The 17,113-nt window shown below is 41.8% G+C and overlaps 1 protein-coding gene across 1 annotated transcript in view; it reads left to right on the top strand.

Moving 5' to 3' along the window:
- fgf11a (fibroblast growth factor 11a) overlaps positions 1-17,113 on the top strand; it is a 102,408-nt gene that overhangs the window by 67,705 nt on the left and 17,590 nt on the right. Inside the window, exon 3 of the mRNA XM_027288197.1 lies at positions 6,195-6,298. Coding sequence (XP_027143998.1) covers positions 6,195-6,298 — 104 coding nt within the window. The remainder of the gene's footprint in view (positions 1-6,194; positions 6,299-17,113) is intronic.

Raw genomic sequence — 17,113 nt, 5'->3', positions numbered from 1 at the left:
CAATTCAGATCAAACTGTCAAACTAGGCAGTGCTTAACAATTCTGTTTATTCTGTTACTGCATTGACTTGATTTTAGCTGTAATACAAGAACATTCATGACAAGGCAGGCCGCCATTTATTTTTTGGCAAAAAAACGGATTAAAAAAAACCAAGCACAGTTCAACTCAAAAAGCCACCAGCTCTACGCTCTCATCCAAAAATGATCCTTTCTGGATCCAAAACACCAAGATGACAACAATTATATGTCAAACTAGGCTTCAAAACTGTTTTCCAAACCAATGGGTGGCATCACCCATGACGTTGGAGAAACTTGTGTGTGTGTGTGTGTGTGTGTGTGTGTGTGTGTGTGTGTGTGTGTGTGTGTGTGTGCGTGTGTGTGTGTGTGCAGCAGGTCGTATGGGGTCATCAACACACAGTGAGGGTGCGGGTGTAGTAAGAGAGTGAGAAACAGCAAGAAGGAAGAGCTGGTGTGTGTGTGTGTGTGTTGTGTGTGCGTGTTGTCCTGCTCTATTTGTCATCCCGCTGTGGTCTTTGGTGACACCTGTTCATTTGCGAAACCGACTGTTTGAGATGCAGCGTCGATCGAGCAAATAGAAGCAGGGCCCCGAATAGAGAGAAGAAGAGAGAGAGAGAGAGAGAGAGAGAGAGAGAGAGAGAGAGAGAGAGAGGAGAGGAGGGCGAGAAGCATGTGACGTTTTCATTACCTAAACTGGACACACTCACTATCTGCACTGTGTTTAGTTTCATTTCTATTGAAGCTGTGGACGGTGGACATAATCCTGTTTAATGTGAGATTACTTAATATATGACAATGTCACACTGGTAGTAAAAGTCTAAAATGTAAACTCATGCCCCTATGCATTGCCTACATGAAACTAGTTTTTCTTCAGCTGGATGTGGAGAACGTGTTTCAGGTGTATTACTAAAAGAAAAACAACATCCACTCAATGTTCATTAAACATTCCCTGACAAGGTTGTAAGTTCTCATCATGGCCAGCATTGACTTTCTATCTCCATCTGATAATAAACCTCCATCCATTATATTGGCAGAACTTTTGATTTGAAATTGATTTGTTTAATAGCAGCTAATGGCTCCATGAGTCTAAAACACTGCTGAGATTCAATATTTCATCTGTAAAGAAATCAGTCATTTTGACAACCACGCTGTCACTTTGTATTACACAATAGAACTCTGAAGCTGCATTGCAGTGATGCGGTGTTTCTGACCAGAGTTTCAACAAAAACTGATCCCAGGACAGCCTATCGATAGTGACTATCAAAAGCTTCATTTTGTTGGAGTTCCACGACTTAAGCAACATAAGCAAAGGTTGTGTAGTCAGCATTGTGTAGGAACTAAATATGCAAATAGAACTGAACATAGAAAATCGGATGCTCATTCAGGCAGATTCAAGTCAACAGTATTATACAGTCAGTCTCCACAGCTAGTGTGCATTCATCATGTCCTGCAACGAGACGTAGAACTCCTACTCCTGCAACTAGTTTCCTGAGCTTTCAAACAAATCTCAAGGTCAACAGCTTTTTAAATGCCCAATCAAAATTTACTTTGAATTTAGTCAATTAGAAATCCATCTGCAGGTGGAGATCGTGGGATGTGGTTAAAGTGTGGCACAAAAGGTCAAGAATTATTATTAATTTCACAATTTCCAACGTTTTTAATGGAATAGTCAAACTAACTAAAATATACTTCTTCTATAGCTGAGAGTTATAAGACATGAGAAGATTGATACCACTTGGTGTCTCCTGTTTATTTGTAACGCCTTTAAACTGCAAGGCAGTACAAGTTCTTTATATACGTTTGACATTTAAAAAAGGCAGGGAAAGAGTTTACCTTGCTCACACACACTTCTACAGCTACCAACACTTTTTATGTATATCTATACACAAAAAAATGTTGTTGTAACCATTTATGGTGAGCAGAGGCCAGCCATAGTGACTTCTTAGAGTCTCAAGTGGATGGATGGCAACCTTTAGAAATTTCTAGGAAGTCCACCCATAATCCAAAAACTGCTTATCCTATCAGGATCGTGGATTTCATGAAGTCAACAGGAAGAAATACATAAGCACATAGGTTCTGGTACACTGACATGAGAGTGCTGATTTTCTTGCCAACTCATGGTAACTAATATTCCAAAATATTCCTAAAATAATTAAATTATAGCAGTTTGTTCAATCTTCTCAAATGCGTGTGTGTTTTAAGTTGCCCAGATCCAGTCCAACTGCATCAGGAACTTTAGTGTTTGGTCATCATGTCCAATATGGTCAGTGTGACCACAGAGCAGCTGCAGCCAGAGGCCATTTTGTCATCGCTCGCTTACCATGTCATCGTATAAGGCGCTGCTTCGGATGGAGCACACTCAACTCAGGAGGAGGATAACACAACATGTGCATACACAGAAAGCATGTGCACGCGGCACAGAGGCAAGTACAGAAATGAGTGACTTGTATTTCATGGACACCTAAACAAATTACCGGTCCGTGCAGGAAAACACACAAACACCAGTGTGAGGCTGCTGCAGTGACCAGGTTGAATTAGTTTATACGGAGTGCTGTGCACATGAAAAAAAAAATCCAAGGTCCATGTGAAGGGGATCAGAGAACTGCATTATAAGGTGCTGTTTGCTGTGTCGGGACAGAGGAAATGATTCAGAGCAGGCCAGGAGATGCTACTGTATTCTTGAAGCTCTCCCTCCACCACACACACACACACCACACACACACACACACACACACACACACACACACACATTTTTTCTCTCCAACAGGGGAATCTCATCCTGTCACTCCCATCTTCATCTGACCTCGGTGTACCAGCAACCAGACTTTATTCCTCCCAAATCTCCCCCTCCCAATAACAGTATATATAGTGGACACAGCTTCTGGGTCTGACAAGTGAGGCCAAGTTTCTTAACCTGCATCCTTTCTAATGGCTTAAATGGGGCAGTGCATTTAGTGCTCAATAGCTATTTTCAAGTCTTCTTCCATGCAACATAATGTTATTTTTTAATTAAAGCATGGATACTTTTTGATTGACAACTTATTCTCAGTGAGTCCGTGCAGCGTAAACATGCAATTCAGATCAAACTGTCAAACTAGGCAGTGCTTAACAATTCTGTTTATTCTGTTACTGCATTGACTTGATTTTAGCTGTAATACAAGAACATTCATGACAAGGCAGGCCGCCATTTATTTTTTGGCAAAAAAACGGATTAAAAAAAACCAAGCACAGTTCAACTCAAAAAGCCACCAGCTCTACGCTCTCATCCAAAAATGATCCTTTCTGGATCCAAAACACCAAGATGACAACAATTATAATGTCAAACTTTAGGCTTCAAAACTGTTTTCCGCAAACCAATGGGTGGCATCACCCACTGACGTTGGAGAAAACTGTGTGTGTGTGTGTGTGTGTGTGTGTGTGTGCAGCAGGTCGTATGGGGTCATTAACACCACAGTGAGGGTGCTGGTGTATGTAAGAGAGTGAGAAACAGCAAGAAGGAAGGAGGCGATGTGTGTGTGTGTGTGTGCATGTGTGTGTGTGTGTGTCCTGCTCTATTTGTCATCCCGCTGTGGTCTTTGGTGACACCTTGTTCATTTGCGAAACCGACTGTTTGAGATGCAGCGATCGATCGAGCAAATAGAAGCAGGGCCCCGAAGATAGAGAGAAAGAGAAAGAGAGAGAGAGAGAGAGAGAGAGGAGGGCGAGAAGCATGTGACGTTTTCATTACTTAAACTGGACACACATCACTATCTGCACTGTGTTTAGTTTCATTTCTATTGAAGCTGTGTACGGTGGACATGATTCCTGTTTAATGTGAGATTACTGTAATATATGACAATGTTCACACTGGTAGTAAAAGTCTAAAATGTATAACTTCATGCCTACATGAAACTAGTTTTTTCTTCAGCTGGATGTGGGAGAACGTGTTTCAGGTGTATTACTAAAAAGAAAAACAACATCACAACTCAATGTTCATTAAACATTCTCCTGACAAGGTTGTAAGTTTTCTCATCATGGCCAGCATTGACTTTCTATCTCCATCTGATAACTAAACCTCCATCCATTATATTGGCAGAACTTTTGATTTGAAATTGATTTGTTTAATAGCAGCTAATGGCTCCATGAGTCTAAAACACGCTGCTGAGATTCAATATTTCATCTGTATAAGAAATCAGTCATTTTGACAACCACGCTGTCACTTTGTATTACACAATAGAACTCTGAAGCTGCATTGCAGTGATGCTGGTTTCTGACCAGAGTTTCAACAAAAACTGATCCCAGGACAGCCTTATCTGATAGTGACTATCAAAAGCTTCATTTTGTTGGAGTTCCATGACTTAAGCAACATAAGCAAAGGTTGTGTATTCAGCATTGTGTAGGAACTAAATATGATCAAATAGAACTGAACAGAGAAAATCGGATGCTCATTTCAGGCAGATTCAAGTCAACAGTATTATACAGTCAGTCTCCACCAGCTAGTGTGCATTCATCAGTGTCCTGCAACGAGACGTAGAACTCGTACTCCTGCAACTAGTTTCCTGAGCTTTCAAACAAATCTCAAGGTCAACAGGCTTTTTTTAATGCCCAATCAAAATTTACTTTGAATTTAGTCAATTAGAAATTCCATCTGCAGGTGAAGATCGTGGGATGTTGTCTAAAGTGTCGCACAAAAGGTCAAGAATTATTATTAATTTCACAATTTCCAACGTTTTGATGGAATAGTTCAAACTATACTAAAATATACTTCTTTTATAGCTGAGACATGAGAAGATTGATACCACTTTTGTGTCTCCTGTTTATTTGTAACGCCTTTAAACTGCAAGGCAGTACCAAGTTCTTTATATACGTTTGACATTTAAAAAAGGCAGGGAAAAGAGTTTATCTTGCTCACACACACTTTTACAGCTACCAACACTTTTTATGTATATCTATACACAAAAAAATGTTGTTGTAACTATTTATTGGTGAGCAGAGGCCAGCCACAGTCACTTCTTAGAATCTCAAGTGGATGGATGGCAACCTTTAGAAATTTCTAGGAAGTCCACCCATAAATCCCCAAAACTGCTTATCCTTATCAGGATCGTGGGATTTCCATGAAGTCAACAGGAAGAAATACATAAGCACATAGGTTCTGGTACACTGACATGAGAGTGCTGATTTTCTTGCCAACTCATGGTAACTAAATATTCCCAAATATTCCTAAAATTATTAAATTATACCAGTTTGTTCAATCTTCTCAAATGCTGTGTGTGTTTAAGTTGCCCAGATCCAGTCCAACTGCATCAGGAACTTTAGTGTTTGGTCATCATGTCCAATATGGTCAATGTGACCACAGAGCAGCTGGCAGCCAGAGGCCATTTTGTCATCGCTCAGCTTACCATGTCACATCGTATAAGGCGCTGCTTCGGATGGAGCACACTCAACTCAGGAGGAGGATAAACACACATGTGCATACACAGGAAAGCATGTGCACGCGGCACAGAGGCAAGTACAGAAATGAGTGTACTTGTATTTCATGGACACCTAAACAAATTACCGGTCCGTGCAGGCAAACACACAAACACACAGTGTGAGCGCTGCTGCAGTGACCAGGTTGAATTAGTTTATACGGAGTGCTGTGCACATGAAAAAAAAAATCCAAGGTTCCATATGAAGGGGATTCAGAGAACTGCATTATAAGGTGCTGTTTGCTGTGTCGGGACAGAGGAAATGAATTCAGAGCAGGCTCAGGAGATGCTACTGTATTCTTGAAGCTCTCTGCTCTCTCTCTCTCTCTCTCTCTCTCACACACACACACACACACACACACACACACACACACACACACACACACACACACACACACACACATTTTTTTCTCTCCAGCAGGGGAATTCTCCATCCTGTCACTCCCATCTTCATCTGACCTCCGGTGTACCAGCAACCAGACTTTATTCCTCCCAAATCTCCCCCTCCTAATCCCTCCCTCCCTCTCTCTTTTCTCACACACTTCCTGTCCCCGTCTTTGACAGATATACTGTAAAACAGGCGGGATGAAATAGGAGACAGCCGGAAAGCAATTGTCTTTTTATGCCACGAGGAAGCACTGTGAGCATTTAAGAGAAAGAATGATTGCTCTAACACCACCTCTCCCTCTCTCTGTGTTTTTTTTTTTTTTTTTTTTTTTTTTTTTTGCAGTGCAGTTCAACTTGATTCCTGTGGGGCTCAGGATAGTGGCCATCCAGAGCACCAAGACAGGGCTCTACGTTGCCATGAACAGCGAGGGCTACCTCTACACTTCGGTACGGTCTGCACATACAGTACAGTAATGCCGTAAGCCTTCAAAAACTTCATTTGTGATTTCATTACACCAGTCCGGGGTGACAAACTGCCACCCCCACTTCTAGCTTTTTGTATTTGCTTGTACTTAGTTGATTAAACACAGCATACAGGCAGTGTGTGACAGCGACATGCATTCTTAATGTCGCTGTAGTGTTAGTGAAACGCAGGCGATGCAGAAATATGTCTGGAGTTACACACAGTTATGGAAGTCTGTGTGGCAACATTGCTTAGACGAATGTGAAATCGACCTGTGGAAACCTCTCACACACAATTTTCTGTTGCCTTTAAAAGTCACAAAAAAGGTCTCAGCATTCATTATTTAGTCTCATATTAGAGCTGAAATCTGTACTGGAACCAAACACACTGTTGATGTCTGACCATGCAGAAACTGTGATACTGCTGCGCTGCTGCTTGATTTCAGTGTATGAAAATGTAAACTTGTCCAGAATCCATTCTGAATATACTTTATAGCCATTGTCAAGCAAAACAATGCATTCATTTCCACTTTTATGACCGCTTGTCCAATCAAAGTCGTGCGGGCTGGAGCCCGTCCCATTGGGTGAGAGGCGGGTTACACCCTGACCGTGATGCCAATTCATCACAGGGCTGACACATACTGACAAACAATCATTTGCACTCACATTCACACCATTCAATTTAGAGTCACCAATTAACCAAAGCTGGAACACCCAGCGAGAACTCACACAGACACAGGGAGAACATGGAAACATGAACATGTTTAAACCCAGAACCTTCTTGCTGCGAGGCTGTAGCCCCGAAACGACCACACAAACTTATCACCATCTATAAATAGTAAATAATGTAAGGATAATAAGGATCACGAGTCATGACTTCATTAATTATGAGCATTTAGTGGTGGCAACAAACCAAGCTTTTATCATGAGTTCAGTAACTTATAATAATGAGTTGATCAATTGATCATTCATTTATCAAATTAAGTTTTTTAGGAGGGGAGGGGATCATGTGTTTGGTCGTGTGTGTGTGTGTGTGTGTCTGCAGGTCACCTTGCACACTACTTTACAGCAATTGTTGCACACTTTTATGACCACAGGATCAAAGAACTCTCATGAAATCGCAATTTTTTACAAACCTATCTTACTGACCGCTCTGTTTCACTCCTCTGTGTGCTTCAGTGTAGAATTGTACATGAATTGTTGTTTGAAATTGACATTTTACATGGCTGGTGTTAATGGAATCTGCTTACATATTGATAATGTAACCTGCTCCCAGTCATACCACTACTCTCATGCTGGACACACAGCCTGCCCTGTACTCCCTGTTCCTTACCCACATGCCCCAGACACACTGTGCAAACAGATGCATTCTGTACACTGAATACACTCTTCTAGTTAGCATATATTTCCCAGCGTGCACTGTAAAGATTCCAAGTTGCACTAAATTATGCAACAATAGTGAAACTTTGAATTATATAAATATACAATGTATCCGTATACAAACAACTGTATATATACTGCACAGTGTATTTAACTTAACCACTTGCTACTCTTTTCTCAACCTCATTTGACCATCCTCTGTTTCCAGGATCAAGAATGAACTCAACTCACACAGAACTGGATGTAAATAATGGTAAAATATATATATATATATATAGTAACACACACACACACACACACACGCACAGTATCACATGACATAATGCTGTTGTCTGAGACTATCTGAGTCTTTTCACCCAAACCTGGTTCCCTTTTACTCACTGAGATGGTGACAGCTGAGGCTGTGTGTAATGTCTGCATGAATCTGTGCATCAAACGGTTTCCCGCTCCCGGTCACAGCAGCACTTGTATGCTACAACTTGTGAAACAGCTCATACGGTGTTTCCAGAGAGTTGTTTCATTGATGTGCAGAGTGAAGCGGTACGGCCGAGCCGCACATTTGAGAGGTAGATAGGAGAATAGAGGAAGAGACGGCGGGCGGATCCGAGTGCACTCTATCAGGATGCGGAGAAAAGCTCTTTTTTCAGCCGTTTTCCTCTTGGCACACAGGCGAAGTGTGTGAGATCTTGTTTGAAGTGCATCGGTGCGCTCACTTCAAAGTCCATCTAAAGCTGCCTGCATGCATACTGCCAGAGACGAGGGGAGGAGATACGGGGTTTTTTATCAGGTGGAACAATGGAAAATCAGCCTGGAAAGAGGACCCAAACACTGATAAACACAAAGTCCTTCGTACACAACCAGTACATCATTCTACATTCAGTCTGAGACGTCATCATGCACACTTAATGATACTTAATGAGGCGAAACAGAGCTCTTGAATGTTTTGAATCCTTTCTTTCCTCTTCTTCCACATAACATGAAGTAAAGTAGTTGGCGAGTCTGTTCGGACTGTGTTATTTTGGCTCTTAAGCTTTATGTAAGTTTTCTTCATGTTTATTGACGAATATTTCCTGAAATAATTTGTTTCAACATCAGCCTGCTCTGAGAAAGTAAGTGGAAATATTAGGAATTAAGATCAGGAGAACCCCTTTACCAAATTAGCTCTGGTTCTTGAACCAGTTCTGTCCGTGACTCAATAACGACCTACATTGCTGGATTTTAATGTCTGTCAGAATAGTGTTACTTAGGTGGTACGTGGTATAAAAAGTTTAAGAAACACTGCTCTAGAGACTAAAATGATGTCAGATATAATAGCCAATGGGTTCCAAGATTAGTCAACTAGTGAAATATTTTCATCTGCTTCATTATACTGTTATTTGAAAGGCTTTAGGGCCGGGGTTCCCAACCCGCGGACCTGGGTCCGGATCCGGACCGGATCGCCATATCATCCGGACCCGAGATTAATTGTAGAATTATTATTTTTTTTTTTTTTTACAGGCGAGTCTATTTCATGCCGTAACATTACTTTTCCCTATCCAAGCACTGCACTGAGCAAGCATTGGAAGGTACCAACCAATCGTGTGAGAGTCATACTACCCATGTGATTCTATCTAGCCAATGAAATCACCACCTTGAATTCAGAGCGAGGTGCTACGAGTGAGTCTCTGTACGGGAATCCTGCTTGCCCTGACACACAGTCTTAACCAGAGTCAGGATTCTTGATTCTCTAAGGGGAGAAATGGTCAGAATGGCCACAATGATGCGAATAGAAAGACCCAGGTTGAAAATTACCTGACTTTAAGTCTTGAGTAGTGTAGTTTTAACTGTTAGTGCAAGTTGCTGAAATGTCAGAAGTAGCCCCAATCCATATTTTAACCTAACTCTAACCCTCCAACCCCCCCCTCCCCCCCCCAAAAAAAAAAAACTTAACTTTTCCCCTAATGAGCCCCAGAAAATGGTCCTTGTACATGACTTTTCCAGGGCTTGGAACCCCCCTAGACAGTAAAAACCTTGCACGCACGCACACACACACAGATAGATAGAGGTTATACTTACCCAGGCATTCTCCTGACAGAAGAAAGGTGACCCATTTTCACTAAGGGAAAGAACCACAGGGAAAGAGAGAGAGAGAGAGCGGAAGGAGAAAAATGTTCGAGAAAATCCCTCTGAGATGAGAAAGGAGGGAGGACAAAAGAGTGGAGGAGGATTTCTCCCCCCTTTTTTCACCTTAAACTACCTGCTCTGCTATTGTTCTGTGCAAATGTGAGTGCCAGAGAGAAAGAGAGAGAGCTGAAGAAGAAGACGGAGAACAGAAATAGAGGAGGAAGGCCTGTTTTGCACTTGTTGCCCTCAGGGGTCCTGAGAGAGGCAGTGCAGAGCCTTAATACCCTATTATGCAACCGTTTGCATGTGCAGCGAACAAGGCCTCTGCATCATCCCCTGAAGGCTCAGGGAAATTTTAGCAAGCAGACAAATGAACAACCTCTATGTTAAATTTTAACGTGAACATGTAGATATTTCACAAAGTATTTATGTGCCATTTTGGGTCACGAGTACACATCTTCGTTTGCTTGCTGTAGTAGAAATGTACCGTGGGACTGTGGAAGAAGGGGAAACTCTCTCTTTGTTGTTTAATTTCTTATGTGTGCTTTCTTTAAAGATTTATAACGAGGGAGATGTTTGAGATAATGTCTGATTGTTGGTGGTTCTTTGCTCTGCATTACAGGGAGATGAGAGAAAGGCAGGTAAGGTTAGCAAAAATGTGACAAGATAGGGTCGGCTTTTGCAAACTGATGGTGCGGTGAAACCAAAAGACACTGTTGTTCTCTTTTGAAGCTGCCACAATCAGTAATATTATATCAACAAATTACTATTTGTATCTGCAAAAAGGTTGCAAACGCACAGAAAGTTGACATCTTACACTGCAATTTAACCTTTGGCGTCTTTCAGCTTTTTGTTTTGGTTTTACAGCCCAAGGCTTGGCGTCCTCACACAGAAAGTGAAGCGAATCTTTCACGTTATGAGAATACATACAATGTCAAACAGACAAAAATATGCAGCCAATCCAACCTCCGTGGCTTTAAATGAAGCCAGTACTAAGGTGTCGAAAACTGCAGTTTCTCAAACGGCCACTAGAGGCTGGCTGCAGAACGAGTCAATCTCCATAAGCCCCCATGTTAAAATGCCAAACTTCATAGCAGAAATAAAGATATTTCCCCCTTCATGACGACTGTACTGACTGTGAATTTTTATATAATGCACAAGTTCAAATCATATTCAGGCTTAAAGTTATGCATCATGGCTTGTTTAAGCACATCTGTATTCATTTTTAGATTAGCTGGGAGGCGGCAGAGGACACCACATTTCAGCTTTAAAACGGCTCTTCGGAAACCTGCGTGTGATGTCACGTATACAATGTCCATGTTTTATACTGTGTATGGAGCAATAATGCCAGGCGACTGCAATGAAGTGAATTGTCCGGTGATGCAAACACACAAGTTTCACATAATTACATCATTCGTCGAATGTCTATTTACTGCAAAGTGGAATTATAAATGTAATTTATAGAAGACAAGGCTGCCAGTTACTTTCTCAAGCTTAAATCAAAGAGTATTCTTCAGCAGCATCAGAAAACAAAACACATGTAACCAAGCTGGAGGTGTTCCCTCTTACCTTTTTGTAGCAATAACAAAGGCTCACCTCGGCTGCGGCAGCGTTCCAGTGGCTACTCAGCATTAATCTTTCATGGGGCCTCTGTGGCAGACGTGTTTCCTCCCGCAACCACACACACACACACACAGATAATTACAACACTTATTTAAAGGATTTGAAAATGAAGTACCTCCTCCCAGCTGTACATTTGCCAGTAATGGCTCAGAGAAAAGTAGTTTTACAGCTTGGCTTTCTTAAGCCCCATCATTTATCTTTATTTATCAGTTGCATCGTTCTCATTTAGAACTCTTTTGTTGTGATTTTCTTTTTGTATTATCTTCAGTAGTTTCTGTTTGTTCTATTCCTATTTATATTCTCACTGCTCCTCTGCAGCCACAACTCATTTCCCAGCGAGGATCACTGAAATTTCATCAATTCTCCTAACCTAATTTAATGATGTAACTTTTTATAAAATATTTCAAACATTTTTATTCCCCCCCCACTCTTTATTCCAGTATTCCTTTAACTACACCCTGTCCATATAAGTCCCATAAGCAAGTTTTGATCAGGGTAACTGATGCATCGTTTCCCTGCTTTATCCACCGGGAGGTCAAAGGTCAGGGGGAGCTACAGAACAGCAGTTTTGAGTCTTGTAGAGATTTAGTTTCTTGCCCAGTGACACAGCAATGTTTTGAACCAGGGTCCACTATGCAGAAATGTAATCTTTAGACTGCCTTGCTACATCACAGAGTCCCTGTGGTGGTTTACTTGAATCATCCATCCACGCATTTTAAAGAACTGAAATTAAAATGTATTTTTCTTAAGACATAATGTCAGTTACTTTAGCTCACAAACCATCTGGCATCCTGTGCTGTTGCCAGTTGCTTATGTGTAACTTTAGCGCTCTCCCTCTGGTACGCTGTACAGGCTGAGGTCATGGGACTAACCGTTGCTGTGACTCACGCTATGTTAATTTGCCATCAACACAACATTAGCCATGAAACAGAGACAACTAATGGTAGCTGAATCTTTAATATAATATCTGACAAACACAGCACTGAGTGCAGCCCTCAGCAGGTGTTGAAATAACATCAACTAAGAGTCTAGTGGGAATCAGTGCTACCTTTAGCAAGCTGGGATGACTGGCTTCCTTTGCTATAAACATAACAGCATGTGGGGCCTACCAAAGGTTGAATGATGTAAGCGACAGATGGTTTAAATCACTAACAGTTGATAGCTAATGCTATTTGGACTTGTTGAAGAGAAGGGCTTGTATCACAGTGACACATGAAGGAGTTGAAGGCACGTCTCTTGACAGATGTTTGAAGCTCAGAGACTGTCCACAAAAGTTCATCTTTAAAAAAAAGAAAATTACGAAATGAAAAATATGCACAATATCTGTTGTATAATTTACATTTCACTTCAAGACAATGAAAGTTTGATAACTTTAGTTTGCAAATGGTGTTTCCCCTGCAAACACGCGGCATGAATTATTGACCATGCGCAGGCACTGTAAATCCCCAGCTCGCCTCTTTGGCTACGGTTTAACCAGACGACACACTTAAACCTCCAGACACATTTAACACAGAGGCAGTGAAAGCAGCTCCCGCCAGGACAGGGGAAGAAAATAAACAGGAATTACTTCATTGAACTTTTTTTTTTTTTTCTGTTGTGAGCTTCAATGCAGCTACCTTAGATAAGAAGTAGGCAGCCACACTTCCCAGTTTAGCCCTGAGAGATATTTAAGGATCACCTAAGTAACACTTTTGTTCTGCACTCAGGAGAGACGGAGGAAGAAGAGGCTGAATTTATGTTACGGCAAAGTAATCTACTGTAAAGAAAATAACACACTTCTAGCGCTTTTATCTCTTTGTGAATCTGCGAGTTGTTGTGCACAGGATCAATAAAAAAGGGGGAGTGGGAGTGACAGGCTAAATGATGGAGCGAATGTCCTTTTGTCCTTACATGAGCCTCTTATTTCAGGGGGATAAAAATGAGATGATAATAGAGGTGAGAAGGAGAACAGAGGAGTGAGTCACTGCGAGGCATCAGTTTTTCTGCATTTACATTAAAATGTGCAGAATGGAAATGGAGTTTGGTTTAAAACCAGACACCTGCTGACACCTGAGCTTAAAATATGAGCATAAAACAGCATGAAAAGCTGATACTTTTTCAAAAAAAGAAATGAACAAATGCAAAATTTTTGACCTTCTCGCACGATGTATGGCTTCCTTGTCTGTATACATACAAGACACGCTCTTGAATTTGTATTCAAGGCTACGACTCTACAAACTCCTTGAGGATAAAGGGGGTGTCAGGTCAGTTTGACTGACAGGTCAGGCTGGATCTTACCTCTAGTAATAACAAACAGGGCTGATTGTTGTCGCTGTCTTGTGAGGAAGAAGGTGGAAAGGGAGAGGTGGGAGAGGAGGAGCAATGGATGCTGGGAGGGAGAAAGGGATAGAAGGATGGCCTGACAGGCCCAGACTCGTAGCGAACATAACGTCTCCGCTGGGAGCAACAACCGCCACCACGCTCATCTTTCTTCCCCCCTCCCTCCCCCCTCTGTCTCCCTTTTTCCCCCCCCCTCTGTCTCACTTGTACGGCTTTTACTCGCCTGTCAGTCTGTCTCGCTCCCCGTCCGGCCATTTGTGTCTGTTGGCCTCTCTCGTGGTTTGTCTTTTTCACTCCTCTCCGCCATCACTGCTTTCATCCTCCCTTGCTTTTTTCTGTCACCCCGTGAACCTCTTTTATTCTGAATATATATCCCTGTCTTGACGTGTCCCTTATCTTCTGTCCTTGTCCTAGCTCTGTCCTCTACCTCTCTGTTCTCCTTTCCCCTCTCTGCCTTTGTCCTCCGCCTCCTCGCCCTCAAACCTTTTCCCTCTCGCAATTTTTTTGGTCCATATACGCAACATACGTTTAGAGAAATCAGATTTTCTTTTGATCGTCCGATTCAAGGATAATCCATTTCTTTTGTATCATAGGTTGACTGAAAGGAACACCAATCAACTGATGTTAATTGATGTCCTCCTTATAACGCTGGCTCAGCAAAACTGTCGCCGTGCCAACATAGTGACAGCTGTCCCAGGTGAATGTTAATTGCAAGGGGCATAATACAGGAGCAAAGGACACATGTAGGTGGCAGGCCTTGGGATAACATGATGATGTAACATGGTAATATGACCCACTGTGAGCTGGAGGGGCAACATGGAACTGTACCCATCAGTGATGGAGAATATGTAGATTTTTATACCACACCTTACCAATTAAAATCCTGCATAAAAAGATAGAGAGAACTTAAAATGAAGCTGTTATTTTTCATATTGAATCAAATAACTACATGCAATGTGAATGGGGTTGAGCATAGTGACGACTAAAAATTGAAAAAGCATTTAGCTACTAAAAACAGATAGTCCCATTAGGAGTTATAATATAGGATTTAAATCCATCAGAAGAAACATGATTGTGTCTAATGGATATGCTGTATCAACTCTATAAGGTGTTAATATGTCAAGGTGGCACCAAAATCTTGCTTTGCTGCCCCCTATTGACCCAAAAAATCAGTTAATAGCAGTTTATAAAGATATATAAGAAGAATGTCCAACCAGGTTGAAATTTGATAGCAGAGTGACATAACATGGAACTACCTAAGAGTCATGGTTTTTGCTGATCTGGCATATTACTCTTGAAATTAGAATTGTTTCCATCCTTGTTGAGACATGATTGTCTCGTTGATCCGTGGGACCCTGACCCAATCACCTTCTCTCTCTCTGATAATCAGACAAGCAACATAATTATAAAGAGAAATTTAAATATGGTGCATGTCTAATGTGCACACATTCGATCGAATACTTGTGATCTAATACTTTTTTCCATGTGACACATGAGGTAAGAAATATGATGTGGGACATTGTGAAAGAGGAAAGACTGACAGATCTCTGTACAGTCATACTGATTCATCTACATCCACACACTTAAAAACATTTCACTTTGTTAATATCAATCAGTTCTAACTGGAGGCCGACTCTGTGGTTATATCAACCACAAGCAGAAACTTCTCCACTGCAGCTCTGGATAGTCCAGCTGTACAAAGAGAGAGAGACCAGATGGGCTGCATGTATCCATCTGTCTTTACAACAACACACACCTCCTCTTCATTATTCCCTCAGTCGGCTTCACCTCTGCAGTACCTTTATTCATCTGGTCACCGTACAGCACTTTTTATTCCCCACCTTCTGCCACTCTCTCATCATGTCTAACACCCTACAAATGTCAGATCATACATACTGAGGAAGCACTAAAGGGCAAATTGACAAATCAGCAGTCGTGTATCTTCTGGAATTTAGGCACACTTCACTTTTTTTGGGGGGGAGGTTTTGATATAGATATAGGGACAAGGCAGCTCCTGCTGCACCGGGGCGTTTGTGAGTAGCTCAGCAGAGGTTAATGGCGGGGGGGAAACTCCTTGTCATGGCTCCATTGTCTGAGGCACTGAGGCCCGCTTACCTGTGGGCACCTCCTGAAAATTGCTTTCTGATAAAAATAGCGCTCAGCCGCGGACCTGGCCCACTTTATTAGCCGTGTGCTCTGGAAAAGCCTCCCGGGTAGAGAGATGGCAGTGGAGAGGGAGGGAGGAGTGATGTGTGGATGGTGAGAGGAGGAGGGGGGTGTTGGGGTGGTGGGAGGGGTCGGAGTAGTGTTTTGAAATGTTGTAAAAGGCACACACACACACAGAGCGAAAAATAAATCTGTACACACACACACACTCACACACTCCCCTGTGCAATTTAGCCACCCTCCACATCCCCACAAACACACATGTGCAGCCAGGTATAAACAATCTGACAGAGGCAGGCAGACATAATTGGGCCGGACTCCGATACCCAGGACCAGCTCTGGCCAAGCTCTCCACAGTTAACAGGGGAAAGTTTTGCCAAGTAAAACTTTACTCCACCGGATGACATTGTGGATCTACACTCAGAGGATGAACAAACACAGCTCCACTTGCGACCCAATACTGAGAATCATGGGTGGAGAGGAAGGGAAGCAGAAATAAAACCCATTTTCCGCCTCTTTGCACATGCAGAGAAGAGACAAACACAGCTACAGCATGTGTATCGGCGGCATGTTGGGATGCCTGTGGAAACATAAATGTATAAGACGTAACAATTTTCTATTTTGAATGCATGGAGAGAGGTTTGAAATTAGTTGTGCTTTCATTTCCAGATCACTAACATTACTAGATGAAAGACACATCCTCACTGCCTCTTACTCAGTTTTGATTTTCTCTTCAGATCATAACAGCATTTAAATTGGCAAAACATTGTCGTGAAATTAATTCACTCCAGTGAAATTGCAATGATTAGTGGATTCATGGAGGTGAGTCAGTCTTATTTATATAGCGCAACAAGACAAACCCCAACTTGTCTCAAGGGGCTTTCACAATCTAACCAGTGCACATTGTCTTAAGAACCTTAAAAAACCTTTTAAAACGTAAAGCCCTCAAGATTAAATGACAAATAGGGTTTAGCAATGTGTCCATGCGCCCTGTTTTCTGATCTAATCTGCAGGACATCATTTGTCTTACAAATCCTTTTTGTGATGCAGCAACAAGGTGGTTATGGTTGGTTGGTTATGGTTTAGGTACCAACATGACTTGGTTGAGGTGACACATCATCCATCCATTCTAACCTCCTTTCTGCGCAGACTTTGTCATTCTGTAAAAAAAAAAAAATCTCTATGACAGCCTGACTTCCTCTTTGGCTG

This window comes from Larimichthys crocea, chromosome XIV, assembly GCF_000972845.2.
Source record: "Larimichthys crocea isolate SSNF chromosome XIV, L_crocea_2.0, whole genome shotgun sequence".
Taxonomy (NCBI): Eukaryota; Metazoa; Chordata; class Actinopteri; family Sciaenidae; genus Larimichthys; species Larimichthys crocea.
The sequence above is the reverse complement of the archived record's forward strand: the minus strand, read 5'-3'. Positions and strand labels throughout refer to the sequence as shown.